The sequence below is a fragment of the Macaca nemestrina genome, chromosome 15 (genome assembly GCF_043159975.1).
Source record: "Macaca nemestrina isolate mMacNem1 chromosome 15, mMacNem.hap1, whole genome shotgun sequence".
Lineage (NCBI taxonomy): Eukaryota > Metazoa > Chordata > Mammalia > Primates > Cercopithecidae > Macaca > Macaca nemestrina.
In genome coordinates, this window is record NC_092139.1 from 97,854,533 (window position 1) to 97,873,378 (window position 18,846).

The following is an 18,846-nucleotide window of genomic DNA, read 5'->3' on the forward strand; positions in this document are numbered from 1 at the left end:
GGCGTGGGGGACTCCTGAGGAATGAGAGATGAAAGCACAGGGTGGCCTTTCTCCGACTTTAATGTGCACACGAGTCTCCTGGGATCTTGTTGATGTGCACATTCTGATTCTGCAGGTCTGGGGGTGAGGCCAAGATTCCGCACTGCTAATCAGCTTCCAGGTGAGGTGAAGGTTGCGCCATGTTGTTGAATACAGTCCCTTCACAGCACAGAGAGCAGAGGGGACCATAGCCCGAGCCCCCTGCTGCCTCCCAGAGCGAGGCTCTCCCCAGCGTGGCCTCACCGCCCTCTATGTGCCTCATCCATCACATACATCCTCATTTGTCCCTCCCAGCCTGTGAGCTTTTAGAAGGTATTGCAACCCGGCACAGGAGCTGGCACTTATAAATATTCAAGCAAGTAGGTGACTCTCAGAAACATCGCCCAGACCCCCGAAATAAATCTCGGCTCAGGGGGAAGCCCCAGACCCAAACCCCAGAGCAAAGAGCAGGGAGACATTTGGGGCCGCTCCAGAGTCTCAGTGTCTGTGGCTTCCCAGTTCTGACCTTGAATTCCCCCGGGGAAGGGATTGCAGAGGCCTGGGAAGAAGGTTGCAGTGGAAGGGGATTCGGTTCCCAAATGGGCAGTGGGAAGAGGGACAGAATCAGGGCGGGCAGAGTCCTCCTTGGTTCTGGCCCCAGTGTCCCGTGTGATTCTGAGTAGGACCACCTGTCTCCTCCCACTCTGGGGCCATTCGAGTTGTCCTGTTATGTCCCTCTGAATGGTCAACGGGTCATTCCTGGGCAACAGAGACTTTGGCAGCTGGTATCTTCCAGGTCCTTGAAGTCTCATGTAGGGGAAAAATCATGCGATCTGGAGGTGAAGGAGTGGCCCTAACTGGCCCTAAACACTTCGGGTGCCCCTGGGCACGTGGTTTCATGGCTCTGAGCCTCGATTTCCTCCTCTGGTATGTGGGGACGGCAACTCCTGGGGATCCCATGAGATTAAGCGAGGAGTTGGGGGGAACGAGCTGAGATATCACACGGCACCCCCTTTACTTCTTCTTCTTCTTCTTTTTTTTTTTTTTTTTTTGAGACAGGGTCTTCCTCTGTCACCCAGGCTGCAGTGCGGTGGTGCAATCATGGCTCATTGCAGCCTCAACCTCCTGGGATCAAGGGATCCTCCCACCTCAGCACCCCGAGTAGCTGGGACCACAGACGCACACCACAGCATCTGGCTAATGTTTGTATATTTTGTAGACAGGGTTTCACCATGTTGGCCAGGCTGATCTCGAACTCCTGGGCTCAAACGATCCACCTGCCTCAGACTCCCAAAGTATTGGGATTACAGGAGTGACCCATTGCGGCCGGCACCCCCTTTACCTCGGAACAATCCATCTCTTTCCTTGGGGGCCCCCCATGATCTAGACACCACCCACCTTGTTCTGCCTTGGCCAAAATACCACCTAACTGCCCCCACCCATGCCGGGTGCCCCTCCCCCACCCTCCTCTGCCCTTCGCTGAGTCCCACTTGGCTGGTGCCCAGGACAGTGATAGTCCCAACCCTTCCAGCCCATCTCCCCACATCAGTACACTCCGGAGAGCTAACCAAGAGTAGATTCTTTATTCATTTATCTTTTTTTCTTAAAAAAAAAGTATTCATTTGGTATAAAAAATAAATATTTTAAATATGACATTGAATAAATAAAAATAATCTGTCAGTATGAAACATCCCCACAGGGTACATTCATCAAAGAGGAATTTGTCACCCAAGGCCAAGTGCTTTACAGTGGAAAGGAAGGAGGGAAACCTCTAAGGCCGCACGGTGGGCCCACGGAGCTAGCACGTGGGCGAGACTGAAGGCTGGATGCCGGGATTGGGGTGAGGAACTAGAGATGATTCTAAGGCAGGAACATCTGTACCATCTGCAGGGAAACGCTACCTCCCCGGGTGCCAGAGCTCCAACCCCACACACTATGTCTACTCTGAAGAGCCGTCAAGGCAGAGCTGGACTGGCTGGGTCAGGGTGGAAGTGCCACAAGTCAGGGACAAGGAGGACGATGGGGACGATGGGGAGGAGAGACAAGTAAACTAGCAGTGCTTTTTAAAAAAATGTTTAAATAATAAATAAGGACCCAGAGCTGGAGACGTCTCTCTTGGTAAACTACAAAATGACTGTCCCTCTCTCTTCCTCTGGCCAGGCCCAGGTGTGATCCGCACCAGCAGATAAAAAGGGAAGAGGAACTCAGCTCCTGGTCCGGCAGAGCTGTTTCACGCAAAGGCTCCGTGATTCAGTGATGCTGTGCAGAGTGGACGCCGAGCTGCCAGATGGGATCTGGAGGGAGCACTGAGGATGGGTACCATGGGTCCAAGTCCAGGCTGGGCAGGAGAGTGACTCAGAGCCAGGGCCACCAGGGCCGCCAGGTGGTCTCGGCACAGAGCACCCAAGTCCACAGGGAGATGAGGTGATGGGTGAGTCAGTGGGGCGCACTGGGTGGAATCAGCAACTCTGGTTTCCAGGCAAATTTGTCTTTCTTGAAGTCCATCTTGGGGGAGTGCAGCCTGCCCCAAGCTAAGCCAGATGGAGCAGGAAGGGGAAGGCGGCCCCTGCATCCTAGACAAGGGTGAGTGTGGCCAAAATCTCAACAGCCACATCCTCATCTTGCCGTTGGGACGGACAGATGGACAACTCCCGGCCGCACCCTCCACCCCAACCCCAGGCCTCAGGACCTGCCTGCACGCTGCCCATGCGCCATCCAGGTAAAGTGCTTAGAGAGCGACAGGGAAAGGTGCAAAGTGAGTGAAAAGTACCATAATTAGTACCATCATCTTGTCAGAGGAACTTGGAGGCCGGCAGCGCACTCAGGGTTTGAGAAGAAGCCAGAACACTGCTCTGAGCAGCTGCCCCGGTTCGGCTGCCTCCCTCCCTCCCCTGCTCTCAGACTGGAGGGCGTTTCTCCACTAGCCTGGCCCCAGCACAAAGAAAGAGATCGGGTTCCCTGCCTGGGAGCCCAGACATGGGTGGGAGTGGGATGGGGGTGGGGCAGGAGGGCCCACAGCTTCCTGGTCTGAGTCCCAGGCGTCTGCAGCCTCCCTCTCCTCCTCTTGGGAGCAGTGGGCAGCTGATCCCCCCAGTCTCCCCCACCTTCCTGGGGTCTGGCCCAGCCAGGCCCCCCCACCCTCTATGGGTGTCCGGGCCACCGGAGGAGCTTCCCTGCTGCGTGGGAGCACGCTGGGTGCTGGGGCAGGATTGTTCCAGGGCACTATTTCAGAGGCAACATGGGGACACAGAAACAGGGACAGGGTGGGCCACAAGGACTGTCTTGCCCACTGCTCCAGGGGGCACAATTTCAACCAGGAGCGGTGCTCCTCGCAACACAACGCTGGGGCGCCCGAGAACAGTGTGAACCAGCCCCCTGGAACCAAGACAGAAAGGCACCCGGCCTCTCCACAAACTGGCCCAGCCCCTGCAGCCTGGACCCTGAGACCCCAAAGCAAGTCACAGTAGGGGATGGGGGTGGAGTCAGGCCCCGCACTCCCACTCAGGCCTCCCCATTCTCTCAGATCCGACCCTTCTCTGAGCTTCACCTATAAGGCTTATTCCACTTGTAACATTGTCGACTTTCAGACCAGGCCCTGCTAAGCCCTGGCCCTGGCGCTTGTGTCGGGAACCATCATCATATTTTGCCGAGTAGGGACCAGGGAAAGGGGAATTAACTTTGCCACTGAAAGCACCAATAAGTTAATATAAATAGGATATCATAATAAATAGAAATCATTCCGGGTCAGACGCACAGCACGCTTGAAGCTCAGGGTTCCCTGAGACCCTGACCTCAAGTTCTGCTATCCCTTTGCCCTGGGGACCAGAGAAGGCCTCCGGTCCCCCTCAAGTACCTCTGTGTGACCTCACAAGGCCTCCCAGGGCCTCAGATGTGAGCTGCTACTCTGAGCTACCCTAGCCCCTCCTTACAGACTCTTACCCAGAGGAAGACCCTGGGTCCTTCAGAACCTCTGCACCTGACTTAGCAACCTGCCCCTGCCCTACCCACCTCCACAAACCCCTGCTGCAGGTTCAGCCACCAGACCCTGGCCATCCCAGGCTGTAAGGAAGATCACGAGGAAGAGAAGGAAGAACCTACCAAAGCTTTCGGGGCCTCTCCTCCTCCCAGCGTCTTACTTCCCAGGCCTGAAGGTGGCTTCTTTGCCTCCCCAAGAGCCTGAATGCCAAGTGACCTCCTTCTGGAAACTTCTGCCTGACTGTTCCTATGCCCAAGTTCTCTGATCATCCTCAAAAGAAGACAGCCTCCCATCCCAGAGGCCCCTCTCTATCTTCCACTCATCAAACTTCTAGGGGACAAGGAGTCCTTTGGGACCCCAGCCCCTCTGGCCCACCTGAGTCCCAACCTAAGGGGCAGCAAAGGCACAGATGGTGATCATTTACCAGGGGCTGGTCCACTCCCCGGGGCCCTGCTGTCTCGCTGTGGTCAGGGCTGTTGTAGATGACTGTGTAGTTTGCCCACTGCACAAAGTGAGCAAGAAGCCAAAGGGACAAGTGGAGGCAGAAGTCCAGCCCACGCTCCCCAGTCCACAATCTCCCAGAGGAAGGGGCCCCTTCTTCTAGCTCCCTCCCTATGGAAGTTTCCACTCTGCTCAGCTTCATCACAGCCCAGCCCAGAGGGGAGTGGACTGGCCAGGCACCCTCGGGGTCTGCCAGCAGCCCCCATTTGGGTTTAGCCATGCCCTGGGCCCCAGCCACTCTAGGACAGGCCCCCACATCTGGACCTCACTCCTGAGATCCTTTGGTTCACAGCACGCTTCAAGACCTCTTGCTAGAAGGCCTGGGCCAACACGGCGATGGTCTCCTTATACTTCCCCAGGAGTTGACAGCCCAGCTTCTTCTTCTGGAAAACGTCCTTACCCGAGGTGTCAGGGCCATAGGTCACGTCCACATGGCCCACGTGGTACTTGCTGCACAGGCGGCACAGCACGTTGCTAAGGAGGCCTCGCAGGATGTCAGCAGTGGCGTTGAGCTTGCTATGGAGGCTGAGGGCACTGGGGTTGAGGATCTTCTGGTCCCGGGTGATGTTGCCCAGGGAGGTGCCGAGGTACACGACTATGCGGTACAGCTCCACCAGTTTGGCCTTCTCCGTGCCGTTGGCGTGGAAGGGCGGGAAGTCCGTCACGTTGGGGCCGCACAGCTTGTCCAGGTTGTTGGGGAACGGCTCCCCCTGGGCTGTGTACTGAGGGGCAGAGGGCAGGTGACGTGGGAGTCAGGGGTCTGTGTCCCAGCCCTGCCGCCAACCCTTTGGGCAAGCTCTTGAGTCTCAGTTTCCCCATCTAGCGCATGAGAACCCAACTCCTTGCCCTGTAAGCATCTAGAATTGTCATGAGAGCCAAAAGTAATTGTAGTGTGAGTGTCCTTGCTAAAGATCAAAGCCTAAGCCATGCACGCAGTCATCATCATCATCATCACCACCCTAAGGGGACAGAAGGGAAAACTCGGTGTCTAGCCCCAGCTGGGGCACCACACACAAGTACTTCCATCTCTGCACTCACGATGTTCCAGGGCGCCCCTCCACGCCCAGCACCCACAGCCCACTGCCTCTCAACCGCATCTCCCTGGTGCCTCACACGCATTTCCCCTCCATCCCTCCCTCCCTGCAGCAGGACAATCACAAGACAAGAAGTGCCAGGCCCCCACCTTTGCACCCAGCTCTCCCCTTGCTCACTGGGCACCCTGAGGAAGCTTCTCTGGGAAGCGTGGGCAGGAAGTGGCAGGAGTCTGCGGGTGGTTTAATCAAGCCATTCTCTCCTTCCAGCCCCAAAAGGTCCCCTCAACCCAGATCAGGACACTCCCTAATGATATTTACAAGCCCCCTCCCTGCCATCTCCTGTCAGTATCTCAGGGGTAACTTACATAGAGAATAAAGAGGGCATTGGCACTGCCATTGAGCTGTGCCAGTTGGCTCCTGATCTGGTTCATGAGGTTGTTGTGACATGGGTGGCGTATGGCACAGGTGGCGTTGACAGGGGTGATGGGGAGGGGGCTCCCTGCCCCATGTTTCCAGTGCAGAACCAGCAGCAGGGGCACAACTCCTGGGGACAGGCAGGAAGAAGCCATGAGTAGAAAGGCAGGGAAGGGTGGCCTGGGGTCATGGCACACCGGATGGGGGTCTGGCAAGGGTCGCATGGGAGAGGACCCCTGGTTCCTCCTCACCACCTGCAGCTATCTTCCTGGGGCCTAGTCTTCACTCTGTCACTGTGTGTGTTTCTCTGCTGCCCTCTCTCTACCTTAACTCTCCCTGCTCCCTGGGATGACGGAAAGACGAGGGCAAGATGCAAGCCATTTCCACCAGAAGGGTGCAGGGTCCAGGAGGGACTCCCAGCCGTCCCACCCTTTCCCTCAGGAAGGCAAAGGCCCTGAGGCCCCCTGGCCCTCTGGCAGGAAGGCACCAGGCCCCAGGCCCAGCAGGCACCAGAAAGGAGATCCCTGCTTCCCACCTCCCAGGATGGCCCAGGTTCCTCAGCAGCGCTTCCCACTCACTGGTCCATTGCAGCCCAAATCTCCCAAGCCAGGCACCCATGGGGACCACGGGGCATGGGGGAGTGGGGAGGAGTCCTCGGCTGATCCTCGTCTCCCTCCCAAACCTGCCACTTGATTCTGGCTCCCTGGCCAATTGCCCCCCATTCTGCCCCCGTCCCCATCATCTTCTATCTCTTCCTTCCCTAGTGTCCCCCATCTCACTCAAGTTCACCCCATTTCTGCCTGGCTGTCCCCACTCTCCATCCCCAAATCATCATTCAAAACTCTTTGTTCCCCCAGCTCTGGACAGCCCCTGACTCCATGCCTTCTCCCGATTCATCTGCTGTCCCTTGTCCCAGGGGTTCCCCTCCCCCCTAACACACACACCGGCTCAGGGAGGGAAAGGAAATGGTGCACCAGGAGAGAGAAAAGGCAAAAGGTCATAGGCAGTCGGGTGGGCGGGGAGGAAGGAAAGTGAAAGGTGACAGGAGAGCTGGGAGCTGTCCCGACACGTCCTGGCTTGCCCCTCCCCCAGGGGGGCCTGTTCTCCCCACTCCCCTAAGCCCCCTTAGACGCCTTTCCAGGGCTCCGCAGAAGGGCATCTGAAGGTGGTGGGGGCCGGGGTCAGCGGGTGAGTGAAGCTGGAGACCTCCCCCGGATCCCCCATGCTGGGACAGCGGGGACGAGGGCAGCCTCAAGTTCACTTCTCCTGGGTCCCCTGTTCGTCCCAGCATCCCCAGGCAGTGCTGAGGCCCCGGGGTGGCTGCGGGAGGGGGACCACACCCCTATATCTCACCTAGCGCAGACCACACGCTTCCAGACACCAGCAGATGGAGGCGGCACCTGCTCCCGTCCCAGGCCGGAGTTTGCAAGCTGCTCGCCGCCCGCGCCCCTCCCTGGGAGCAGCCCGGGACCGCGGTTGGAAAGGAGAAAGCGGAAAGAAAGAAAGAAAAGAAAAAGAGAGAGGGAGAGTGAATCTGCGAAAAAGCGCAGAGGGAAGAGCAGCCAGCGAGAGTGTTGGGAGCGAGGAGGAGGAGGAGGAGAAGGCGAGGGGGAGGAAGAGGAGGAGGAAGGCTCGGCGCCCCCTCCCTCGCCGCCAACCTGCCGCGGGGCGTGCGGTGCTTGGGACCATGTGCCCGCGCTCGCTCCGGGCCGCCACCCCGCGCCTCCGGTGGCTGCGCGGGCGCCCCAAGCGTCCGTGTGTCTGCGGCGGGTGGGCGTCCGGTTCGCACTACCAAGCGCCCCAAGTTGCCGCCGCGCCCCGCAGCGGGGACGCGAAGCCGGCGCGGGGCGGGTGTATTTACCTGCCGCCAAGACCTTCATTATGGGCTGCACTTCAGAGGGCCTTGGAGGAAACCTCAGATGCCGGCAGTTTTCAGAGGTTCATGCTCAAATGGGGAATTTGCCTGATTTATATACTGGAGCCTGTGTTGTAAGACAGAAACAGCTATATTTAGCCGGGATCCCCAGTCCAGGAAGTTGTTTGAGGTGCATCATAGGAAATTATGAATGGAAGAAAGTGAGAGTGAAGGGGGGGGGACAAGTGAGGGGGGAGGGTGGGGAGAACAGACTTTTTCCCTCTTCTAAGAATTTGATTGATAAAATTATAATGAAGCCTTCGACAAAACGCCCTGCGGTTTTCCTGCCTGGCTTGTCCCAGGAGTTGTCTGAAGATGGGCATCGCCAGGAGGGGGCCCCTGGCCGAGTCAGCAGGGGTCCCAGCAGTGGGCGCCCCAGACGGTCCTGACTCACCTGCGTTTGGGGAGGTAGCGAGTCTGGACTAGCAGATGGAGACTGGCCTCTGTGCCCCCTGGTTGGGGGGCTTTAGGGGGGCAGTGGGAGGAGGAGGGCTGGGGCTTGGCTGAGAAGGAGGCTCCAGGAGGAGGGGCCGGAGCCGGCGTGGACTTTAGACGGTCATAAAGTGGAACTGAACATGGGCGCTAGAAGCCACCCCAGAGGTAGCCTCCTCCAATCTGCCCATTGCCACTGGGCTCCAAGGGGCTCCGAGGGGAACGCGTTGCCCAGGGCCCCAGAGGGTCAGGCCTCCAGACACCACCAGTGCACTCGCCCTGCTGACCACTGTACCTGTGAGGCTGGGGAAGGGGCTAGGAAGACATGGGAGTAGGGGTGGCTGTGACTCAGTTCTGTCGGGACACTCTGGGAAGGCGCTTCTGGGAAGGTGGTCCAGCATTTCCATTCTGAAGCGGGACCGAGAGAGGCTTGGCAAAATCGTACCCCAGTTTCCTCCTCATGGTGCTGACTGATGGCTGGGGAAACAGAAGTGGCTGGTCCCTTCCAGACCTGCCTTGGAAGCCCCTTGGAGCTCAGCCTCAGAGAATGATGGAGGTCCCCAAAAAGTGCTTCTAGAGGCTCTTCTGAGGCCGGGCGATTCGTGAATGAGGAAGGGCAGGAAGGAGTAGTGGGGAGCAGGGCAAAATGAGCACAGGGACACCTCCAAGAAAGGCAACAGAAAAGTGAAAATAAATGCACCCTATGAGACGCGGGAGCGCTGGCCAGACAGCATGCCATACATCTGGGGCCATGCCATCTCTAAAGCTGCCAGGGGACCCCCCAGTACCAGGAGAGGATTTAGTCCCCTGGGGCCCCTTCCCAGCCCTTCCGCCCGACCCTGACCTGAGATCAAGGTGTGCAAGTTGGTTTTCCAAGGCCAGGGAGCTCCTGCGGCCTTGCCCAGGTCCCCACCGCCCCCTCGCCCATCCTCCATGCCCCCAGCTCCTGCCTCTTGCCACATCCCGGACCTGCCCAGCCACGCGTTCCTCCTTCATCGTGCCAGGACGAGCCCTGGTGCCTGCTGCCATTCCCCACCACACACACACCCTGCTTTATCTAGGCTCTTGCCCCCCCATTCTCTCCCAGCAGGGCCTCAGATGTGAGGTGATAAAACTGCCTATCCCAGCTGGCACTTCCCGAACTGGCTCTCCTTCCTCCTTCCTGCCTCCCACCCCACACCTTGTCTCTTCTTTAAGGGACCATGGAGGGCCCCACTTGGCACTTACTGCTCCTATACACTTGCTCTGGGGTCAGCGTACACTACTAGGAGACCCACCTGCCCTGGCCTGGCTCAGGCAATCGCACATCCCAGGACACCCCAACTCAACCCTTCTTCTTACCCCTCCCCCAGCATCTCTTGCACAAGGACCTGACCACTCAGAGCACGTGAACTCTGGACCAGTCCCCAGTCCCATCTCACATCACCTAGACCCCTGTCACCTAACTCAGCCTGGCTTTCCTGACCTGGACCCCAAATCCACGTGACCAGGGGCTCACTGTGGCCTCCACCTATCAAACGCCCGTTGCCAGGCCTGAGTCTCTCGTTAGGCTCAAGAGTTCTCTTGCAGCCACCCCTACATCCACCACCATGCTGCCCAGTGTCTCCCCTGCATCCTTCCAAGCGGACCCCCAGGTCTTGCATGCCTTCTGGCAAGCCAGACCCCACATCAGCCCTATAATCCACCCCTGATCGCTGTTTAATCTCAGCCCCACCCCACAGGAAACAGGAAGTGAGGACAGGGTCTAGAAGACACTGACACTAGGGCCACTTAACCCCAGCCCTGACTGAGGCCCCTCCAGTGCCTCAGTTTCCCCTCCTCTCACGGTACCTGACTTGGTTTGTGCTCCCCAAGTGCTCTGGGCCCCTCGGTGCCCCAGGCCCAGCCTCCCCCTCCTGTCCATGTCCAGGCACCACCTGCTCTGGGCCTCTGGAGGGAAGGCCGGGCAGGGTCTCGGAGCCGCAAGTCCGTGTGCCGCCTGCAACGTGGCTGCGGCCCCCAGGAATCAGCCGCCCAGGCTACGCTCCAGGCCCACTTTGGTCTCTGGGAGTTTGTTTTCTTCCCTCCCTCTCTATGCTGTGTGTGTGTTCCCCGCCCCCAGCCAGCTCCCTCATGGAAGGCACCCTCCCTTCTTGGCTGCCGGCTCCCAGGGTCACGACCCCAGGCCCCACCCTGGAGTGGCAGCCCCAGCCTGGCCCCTTCCAGCTGTGACTTCATCCACAGCCTGTCCTGCTCCTGCAGATGGGGCTTGCTGGGGATATGACCGGTCTCAGGGTGAGCGGGACAGTCCCAGCCACATGGGATCCCCTGACATTGAGCAGGAGTTACCAGGCCAGAACCCAGGAGTGCTGTCTCCAGGTGGCTGTGCCATCCAACTCATCACGGCTCTCCAGGAAGTGAGTGCACCCTCTAGCACGTTCAGCTACCCAGCTGCTTGTTTTCTGCTGATTTTTACCTGCCATCCACAACTCTCTCCTGGAATGTCACAGCTGCTTATTTTTCAGATGGGGAAACCGAGGCTCAGAGAGGTGAAGATACTATGTGTGGCTCACACAAAGAATTAATAACAGAGCCAGGTCTGGAACCCGGGCTTCTGTCTTGCAGGCCACAGCAATCCCTGCAGCACCTCTTGCTCCCAGAGAGTGAAGGGCATGGCAGGTGTGCTCGGGCCACCTTCCTCCAGGAAGCCTCCCCTGCCTCCCACAGCCCCGACCAGCTCACACCAGCCTTGTCCTACCCACTTTTGTTTCAAGTGGGGGCGAGTCTTATTCCTCAACCCTTGAGAGCTCAATGGGGTCTGAGACTCCCTTGTACTCCTGACAGCACCTGGCTCAGGGTTATACCTTGACATGAATAGAGGTTAAGTATTTTTTGAGAAAGCATTTTACAGTTTCCAAAAACCGTCAGTGCCAAGTCTCTTGTGGAAAGGAGACAAAGAGGTCTGAGGGTTTGAAGAATGGACTCTGGCCTCATTCAGAACCAGGTTGGAGGTTTGGCTCTGCCAGTTATGAGCTGAGTGACTTTGGGGAAGGGACTGCCACCTCCTGGCCTCAGTTTCTTCAGCTATAAAATGGGAATAATGGTACCGCCATTGTGGGTTTGCTCTGAGGGCTCAGGGCTCAGCATGGTTCTGGGCACCCAGCAAGCTGCCTCTCTGCATATCACCACCCACTGTGCTGACCTCCCTGTGAAGCAAGGGGTCTTGTCCCCATTTGACAGATGGGGAATCTTGGGTCCATGCCAGGGTGCTGAGTGGGGAAGGCTGGGCAGGAGCAAGACCTCTCAAGCCTCTGCTGATGGTAAATCGAGGCAAGATACCCACGTAGCCTCCAGCTTCCAGGGTGCCCCAGAAAAATCAGACAGGTTGTGGAAGGGGGCTGGCAGGGCAGTGTGCTCAGTCCCCCAGAGCCCCCCTCCTGGCCCCTCACCACCCCCACCCCAAGCCTGATCTGAGGACAGCAGCTGACCTGGCCTTACCGCCCCCAGAAGCTGATTCACCCCCAGGCCCCAACTGAGAAGGAAGGAGACAAACTCAGCTCTGAGGGGCTTGAATCACCAGCCGCCCCCTGCAAAGTCCCAGGGTGGGGGGGGGGTGCGGGGGTGGGGATCAGCCCCCTGCCTGTCTGTCTCTTTCCTGGACCCCGGGGCTCTCAGGAGAGAGGGCAGCATGGCAGTGGCATGGGCAGGGGTGGGACGGGAGGTCCCCTCACAGTCAGGCATTCTGTGTGGGCAGCCAGCAGCGGTTACTCACCAGGTAAGCAGCTCTCCGGGCACTGGGGAATTCCCCAAGACCGGTGACCCAGAAACAGCGCTCCGGGCACCCCCGGCTGCCCAGTCTGTCCTCCCTCCTTCCTTCCCCAACTCCTCTGGCCCTGGTACCTGGAAAATGAACAGAGTCCTCAGGTGGGCCTAGGAAGGAAGCCGGGGTCCAGAGGGTGGGTCCCAGGCCCAGGGCTGGTGAGGGGTGGCCAGAGGAGATGGGGAAACTCAGGAATGCCTGGCACAGCCCAGCCAATTGGGCATCCTGGCCAAAAAGGCAAGAGCACCACACTCTTCAATGCTTGAGGAGTGACAGTGTAATGCCACCAGCGGACCGTGCCTCTACTGTTCTCACCCCAGTGGTGTGGGTTCAAATCCCTCCTGCCCCAACCACCAGCTATGTGGCCCGGGGCAACGCGCTTCCTCTCTCACAGCCTCAGTTTTCCCTCTGCAAATGAGGATGCTGTTGTAACAGCCTTGTGGGGCCATCACCGGGATGTTTCCTGGGAAATGTGGACAAACGCCTAACGTGTGGCAGCCATTCTAATAAGATCTGGCTATGGCCGAAGAAGGAGCTCAAACCCCAGACCGAGTCAGGGGCTTGGGTTAGGGCTGGGTCCCGTGGTCAGTGCAGTGGGGTCTGAGAGTCAGAGCAGGAGGTGGCTCCTGGGTCCTCTCAGTTAATGGAGTCTGGTGTGGGTTTTAGGAGAGTGAGTAGCATCTCAGGGCCTCGGTGGGGGAAATAAGCAGTACTCCCCCCATCTCTGGGCCCTGGAGAGCCCAGCTGTCTTCTGGGGGCTCTTGAGGTCCAGATGCTGGGCCTATCGCCTGCCCCTTCTCACCCTTACTGGATCCAGTCTCTGGCAGCGACCAGCAGTATCCCCTCAGGGCCAACGAGAAGCCAGAAGCCACCCTGGCCTTCTGCCAACTGCTCCCATCATCACCCTGACATTTCCCGACCTACTGTGTCAGGAATCAACCCCCTGGAGATGAATCAGAGTGACTGCATTTTTTTTTCTTCATTTCTGATAGAAATTGCAAGGGAAGCAGCAGCCCCCGATCATTGGCAGGGCCAGCCAGAGGCCTGGCTGTGGCGTTGCGTGGGGCCGGTCCCCCCCAGGGCTCTGTAGAATGCGTTGCTGTCTACCTCAGCCATCAGCATTTCGTGAGCATGGCCTTTGAGACTCTGCAAGCACTTTTACCTCCCCCAGGCTCTCCCTGAATCTCGAACTAGCCTGAGACCATTGCAGGCAGATGTAGAGAGAGCTGTGTTTTCACGCTGCGGGCCTCTGCCTCTTCGTGGGCCATGGATTCAATTAGAGGGTTGCCACCAACACTTTCAAAAAGGAAATGGAATAGCGAAATCACCTGGCATCGCCCAGAGCCAGGGCGAGGATCGCTCCATGAAACTTTTTTTCCGGTTGCCTGTGTGTGTCAGTATCTGCATCCTCATCTGGTTGCAAGGTGCAATGTATTTCTTACTGTGGGTGGCAGTCAAAAACATTTGCAAGCCGCTGGTATCGATGTTGAAAGCCAGGCCCAGAGGGGCTGAGGAGTGACTTGCCCAAGGTCACTCAGCAGTGTCTCACGGGGCTCCTGACTTCCCTTCCAGCTCTGGAATGGGCCAGAGGTGCCGCAGGGTAGGACGGCGCGGGGCTGAGCAGGTGCTCAACGTGGGGGACCTGGTGGCACCCTGTGCCGTGACAAAGGCCTCCCAGAGCCCAGCCGCTCACTGTCCACTCCCTTCCGCAGCCTCAGACCCCTGGGCTCTCTGCCCTGCCCCATCCCACCTGGGTGGAGCCCAGGACAGTCACAGGCCTTTCTTTCCTACTCCACCAGGGAGCCTTTCATCCTCACCGCAGGGTGCGGGAAGAGGAAGTGGCCACAGCCACCTTCCCAGGGCAGCCCGAGGCCAAGAGCCCCAGCCTGCAGTAGAGGGCGCACACTTGGGCTCCCTGTGGCCCTGGGACGTTGGCTGAGTGTGTTTGTCTGTCTGTCCGAGTCTGAGCGGGCATTTGCCTGAGCATGCGTGTGTAGTGAGTGCCTCTGTGTCTGTGCATGCCTGTGTCTGGTACCGTGTGTGCGTGTGTGGTGTGTGCAAGTGTGTTCACGTGTGTAGATCTGCTTGTACCTTTTGCTTTGTGTGACTGAGAGCTAGATGGTGCACATCTCTGGCTGCTATTGTGAGTTCTCCGTGTGGTTGTGTGAGTGTGTCTGTGTGTGTGTTTGTGTGCACACGTGCCCATGGGCATGAAGCCAGTGCGACTGTGTGTCTGGCCTCGTGTCTGCCTGAGTTTGTGTGGGACTGTGGATCCCTGGGCACAAGGGCTAGGTGAGCAAGGAGGTCTAACCCTGGGCGTGCACGCGTGCATTTCTGAGCCTCCAGGCCTGCGTGTGCCCCGGCGTGTGTCTCCAACAATCGCTGCTCCTCGCCCTCCAACCCCCGCCCCTGGGAACCATGTGGCAGCCTCACGTCACAGGGGCCACCAGCAGCTGGCTTCCTCCCTACCCCGCCCCAGCCCCTCCTCCCCACACCGCCCTGGCCACCCTGACTCTTGGCACAGGGACAAAGCTGATGTCAGAGGCGAGCTGACAGCTTTCTTCTCCCGCTGGATTTTCCAAAAGAGAGACCACAGCGGCCCCTATTAAATAATTGCGGGGCTGGGGGGTAAAGGAGGGACGTGTCACTCAATGATTTCCTGGACTCGGAGGCCATAAACAGAACAGGAAGTGGCCCAAGGACCTATTCAGCCTGAAACTGGCCGTGCAGAGGTGTGGCCCTGGCCTTCTCTCCTTCCCCTCCCCCCGCCAAGCACACTGGGGCCACCCTGACCCGTCCCAGCGCCCAGGGGAGCCTGAGGGATTGTTCTGAGGATGGTGGGTGGGAGGGTGATGGGAGCCTCCGGTCTGGCGACGGTGATGACATGGAAAGAATAAAGTGGTCCCATCCCACTGGGTGGGGAGGATGGAGGGGCGAGACCTGGCTGAGGTTGGACTATCCTCTTCCCTGGGAAGAGAAGGAAGAGTGAGCTTCCTGGGGTGAGGGGAGGGATGGGGCCAGGTTGGGGAGCCGCTGGTGGGACCTGGGATTGGAGGGGCCAGGCCTGCCTCTGTATCTTGCAACTGGGGCGTGATACCTGTCCCCCACCTCCTGCACCTTTGGGTCCCCCTAGACCTCCAGGACCCTCCCAGCCCGGAGTAGTGCCCTTCCTGGGGCACAGGCCCCCGAGGCTTTCATAAGCCTCTCTCCCACCCCCTCCCCACAAAACCAAGCATTACCAAGTGCTCACCAGAAGCCCCTATGGGCTCAAGTCCTGACCCCCATTCTCTGAGGGAGGCATTTTAATCCTCATTTGACAGACTTGGAAACTGAGGCTCACAGAGTGGAATGATTTGTGCCAGGTCACACAGTGTGTAACGGAGCCAGGTCTCCACCCCAGCCCCCTACCCCCAGCCTCCCTAAAACAGGACCCTGGAGGCGCAGGTGTGGTCTGAGCAGCCAGGCCCAGGGGGGTCCCCGCAGAGTCACTCCCTGGAGAGCCCCTCCTTCTGCCTGGACCAGGCCTCCCGGTGGCTGATAAGCCACAGGACTGCATGACACAATCCCGCTCTGATCTTCTGCCCAGCCGAGCCTCCGCCCCCACCCCACCCCTGGACCCTGTTTCCATCTCCTCCCTTTCTGGGTGGGACCAACGCCTGGGCCTGGTGTCATTCATGGTGGGCTGTCCAAAGAGCCAGATTCTCTGTGAACCTCTCGGCTGTCAAGGTCTCTCCTAAGTCCACCCTAGCCAGAGGGCTGGCAGCAGGGGACCCTTGCGGAGGGAGGACAGTGGCCTGTGCCTCCCCGCCCTCAGGGGGCCCACGTGCCAGGTGGGGGTGGAGGACTTAGGGCCTGTCTTGGCCCCTACTGGCTTCAGCGTCCCCACTTGGTAAAGGAAAAGCTTGGAGAAGAGATGAGGCTGCGCTGTGGAGGGGAGGAGGCTAAGTGGGCTCTGGAATCAGCCAGACCCCAGGTCCAGGCCCACCTCGGCCACTTACAAACTGTGCAATCTTGGGCAGGTGGCCTGATTGCTCAGGCCTCAGTTCCAACGTCTACCAAATGGGGGAACAGTGTTGTCAACCTGTGAGGTCAGCGATATCCTCCACAAAGGCTGGCCAGCACGGAAGACATACCTTGGTTATTGATATTGCTATTATTTGAGACAGGGACTCATTCTGTTGCCCAGGCTGGAGTGCAGTAGTGCCACCATAGCTCACTGCAGCCTCAATCACACCTGCTCAAGCAATCCTCCTGCCTCGGCCTCCCAAAGTGCTGGGATTACAGGTGTGAGCCACTGCACCAGGCTGTGTTGTTGATATTATCTTAGCTATGGGGCCCAGAGAGGGGAAGTCACTTCTCCAAGGCCACACAGCAAATTAGTGGCACATTCCCAATAGTATGTGGACTGGTGACCTCCCAGGGAGCTGGGAACCCTGGGTTTCAGTCCTGATTTGCTTGTGAGAATTCCAGAAGGAAGCTTCTCAGAGTCTCAGTGTCCCTTTCTAGATAAGTCCATGAGTCCCAAAGTGTCTAGAAAAGCTTCTCTGGGGCCGGGCGTGGTGGCTCATGCCTGTAATCCCAACACTTTGGGAAGCCGAGGTGGGCAGATCACCTGAGGTCAGGAGCTTAAGACCAGCCTGACCAACATGGAGAAACCCCGTCTCTACTAAAAATACAAAATTAGCTGGGCGTGGTGGCGCATGCCTGTAATGTCAGCTACTCGGGAGGCTGAGGCACGAGAATCGCTTGAACCCAGGAGGCGGAGGTTGCAGTGAGCCGAGATCACACCATTGCACTCCAGCCTGGGCAACAAGAGCGAAACTCCGTCTCAAAAAAACAAAAAACAAAAAAACATGGGGGAACAAAAAGAAAGAAAGAAAAGAGAAAAACAAAAGGTTCTTTAAAGAGTAGCTTGTGGGGAGCAGTGGTGGGGGATATAGAGAGAGACCCAGGTCCCCAGGAAAGTTGGGCCCAGGGCTGGGGGAAGTCCAGGTCCAGGGCTCCCAGACCAGCATTTGACACCCAACCGCCTACCCGGCTCCAAACCATGGGCTGCAGCGCCCCCCACTGCCCAGCGGGCAGCAGGCCCCACGGCCACGGCCCCGCCAGCCCCAGGCCAGCCTGCAGCCAGGGCCTCCCCCAGAGCCAGGTGGGGTGGCATTTGGGGATTTGAGGGGGTGGGTGGAGATGCCTGAGGCTCAGAATGGAGGGTGGGCAGATACAGGCCAAGGCTGGAGAGGGAGGCACCGCTGAGGGGGTCGTGGAGGAGCCTATGCCGTGTCCAGCACCTCCTGGGGAAGCCCTGAGGACCGGCCACAAGGGGGTGCCAGGACCACGTGCCTCTGCCTGGCGGAGACTCTGGGAGGAGGAAGAGGAGAAGGGGGAGGAGAAATTCTCTCTCCTGGCCCGGCTGCCCCTTCCCATTCCCCTCAGACTTCCAGGACGTCCCCTCTCCCCAGTTCCCATTTACAGGTCCTCACGACAGTTCTTCCAAATGGGAATTACAGTCGCCATTTTAGAGAGGAGACAATTAAGATCCACAGACGTAAAATAAACCAGGGACTCATGGGACAGAGCCCAGGCCCCCACCCGGCCCCAGCGTGCCAGGGAACCCCAGCATCCAGACCCAGGACTGGCCCACCCAGGAGATAGTTTCCCTATCCCCTCAGAAGCCTCTCCCCAGGCCTCGGGAACTGCTGACGGCAAAATTGGGGTCGAGCCCCTTCCCCTCTCATGTCAGGCTCCGTGCAAGGATTTTACCTATATTTTTCCTTTCTCACCACTGTGATCTCATAATTAGATACATTTTACACAGTGAGTGAGGCACACAGCAGTCAAGTCCTGCACTGGCCCAAGGCCAAAGGCACGGGGGCCTTGAACTTGTCTGACCACATATGCTGGAGCCTGCTATACAGGAACCACCTCTCCATCAGAAGGAAACTGAGGTCTTCATGGGCTCGGCCCCCTGCACTGCTCTGGGGAAAAGAGAACTTGAGGGTCCCTTGGGAATCCAGCACTCAAAACCCCCAGATGACTGACCCCTCCAGGGTCCCAAACAGCCAGGATTCAAATCCAGGCCTCCTTCCAGCCACCGTGTCCAGAGCTCTCTCCTCTGCCCTTTAACACTTTGATGCTCTTTAAACCCTCACATGTCCACATGACACTTTCGCATCTGTTCTCTCCTGCTTAGCCTCGACATCCTCAGAGAGGTGTTCAGGGCGTATCTCACCATGCCCATTGCATAGAAGGGGAAACTGAGGCCTGGAGCATGTGTGAGCCACCAGATGCCCCCTGACCCACAAGGGAGTGAGCGATGTTTGCTTTGGTGGAGGATAAATTTGGAGGCTGGCCTCTACCCCCGGCCCTGCCCCAGGGAGAAGCCTACCGTGGTCTGTGCCTGCACACGCCGCTCTGGATCTGGAAGGTTTGCCAGGTCTTCAGTGGGACACCATCGTCTTCCGGGCCAGGCCCCCTCTGCTTCCCTCTCCTGCTAGATCTTCTCTGGAGTCGGCTCCTCACCCCGCCCCCAACTTGACTTCCCGTCCGGAGCTGGGTGGCCCTGACACTACCCCCACTTCCACACCCGCCCCCAGCTGAATGGCGGGGGGCAGCAGGTGCAGAGGGCCCCGGGTTCCCACCCAGTCTGTGCCTGACACAGGTGGGGGCAGGGTCTTGGAGTGGCCAAGGGGAGAAGCAGGGCTGGGATGTGGGAGGGGGCTTCCTGGTGCCCAATGCCCCTGCCCGGTGCTGCGTGGCG

General features: G+C 58.6%; 1 protein-coding gene and 1 long non-coding RNA gene across 6 annotated transcripts; one reads left to right on the plus strand and one right to left on the minus strand.

Annotated features, from left to right (window-relative positions):
- Positions 1 to 269: 269 nt before the first annotated feature.
- On the plus strand, positions 270 to 1,670 carry LOC112427630 (uncharacterized). Its single transcript, XR_003019320.2, has 3 exons — positions 270 to 398; positions 815 to 945; positions 1,078 to 1,670. It is a non-coding gene; the product is annotated as an uncharacterized lncRNA (long non-coding RNA).
- On the minus strand, positions 1,587 to 18,708 carry LOC105487245 (LIF interleukin 6 family cytokine). 5 transcript variants are annotated; one of them, XM_011750641.3, is made up of 5 exons: positions 18,475 to 18,708; positions 12,042 to 12,169; positions 7,805 to 7,925; positions 5,895 to 6,073; positions 1,587 to 5,217 (listed from the first exon to the last, which is right to left on the minus strand). In XM_011750641.3, the coding sequence occupies exons 3-5, from the start codon at positions 7,821 to 7,823 to the stop codon at positions 4,807 to 4,809; spliced, it is 609 nt and encodes a 202-aa protein (XP_011748943.1). In that variant the 5' UTR covers positions 7,824 to 7,925; positions 12,042 to 12,169; positions 18,475 to 18,708; the 3' UTR covers positions 1,587 to 4,806. The 5 variants fall into 5 exon arrangements, with proteins under 5 accessions (XP_011748943.1, XP_011748944.1, XP_011748945.1 ...); XM_011750642.3 differs by lacking the exon at positions 12,042 to 12,169; XM_011750643.2 differs by lacking the exons at positions 12,042 to 12,169; positions 18,475 to 18,708 and adding an exon at positions 10,121 to 10,210.
- Between the last annotated feature and the right edge of the window lie 138 nt (positions 18,709 to 18,846).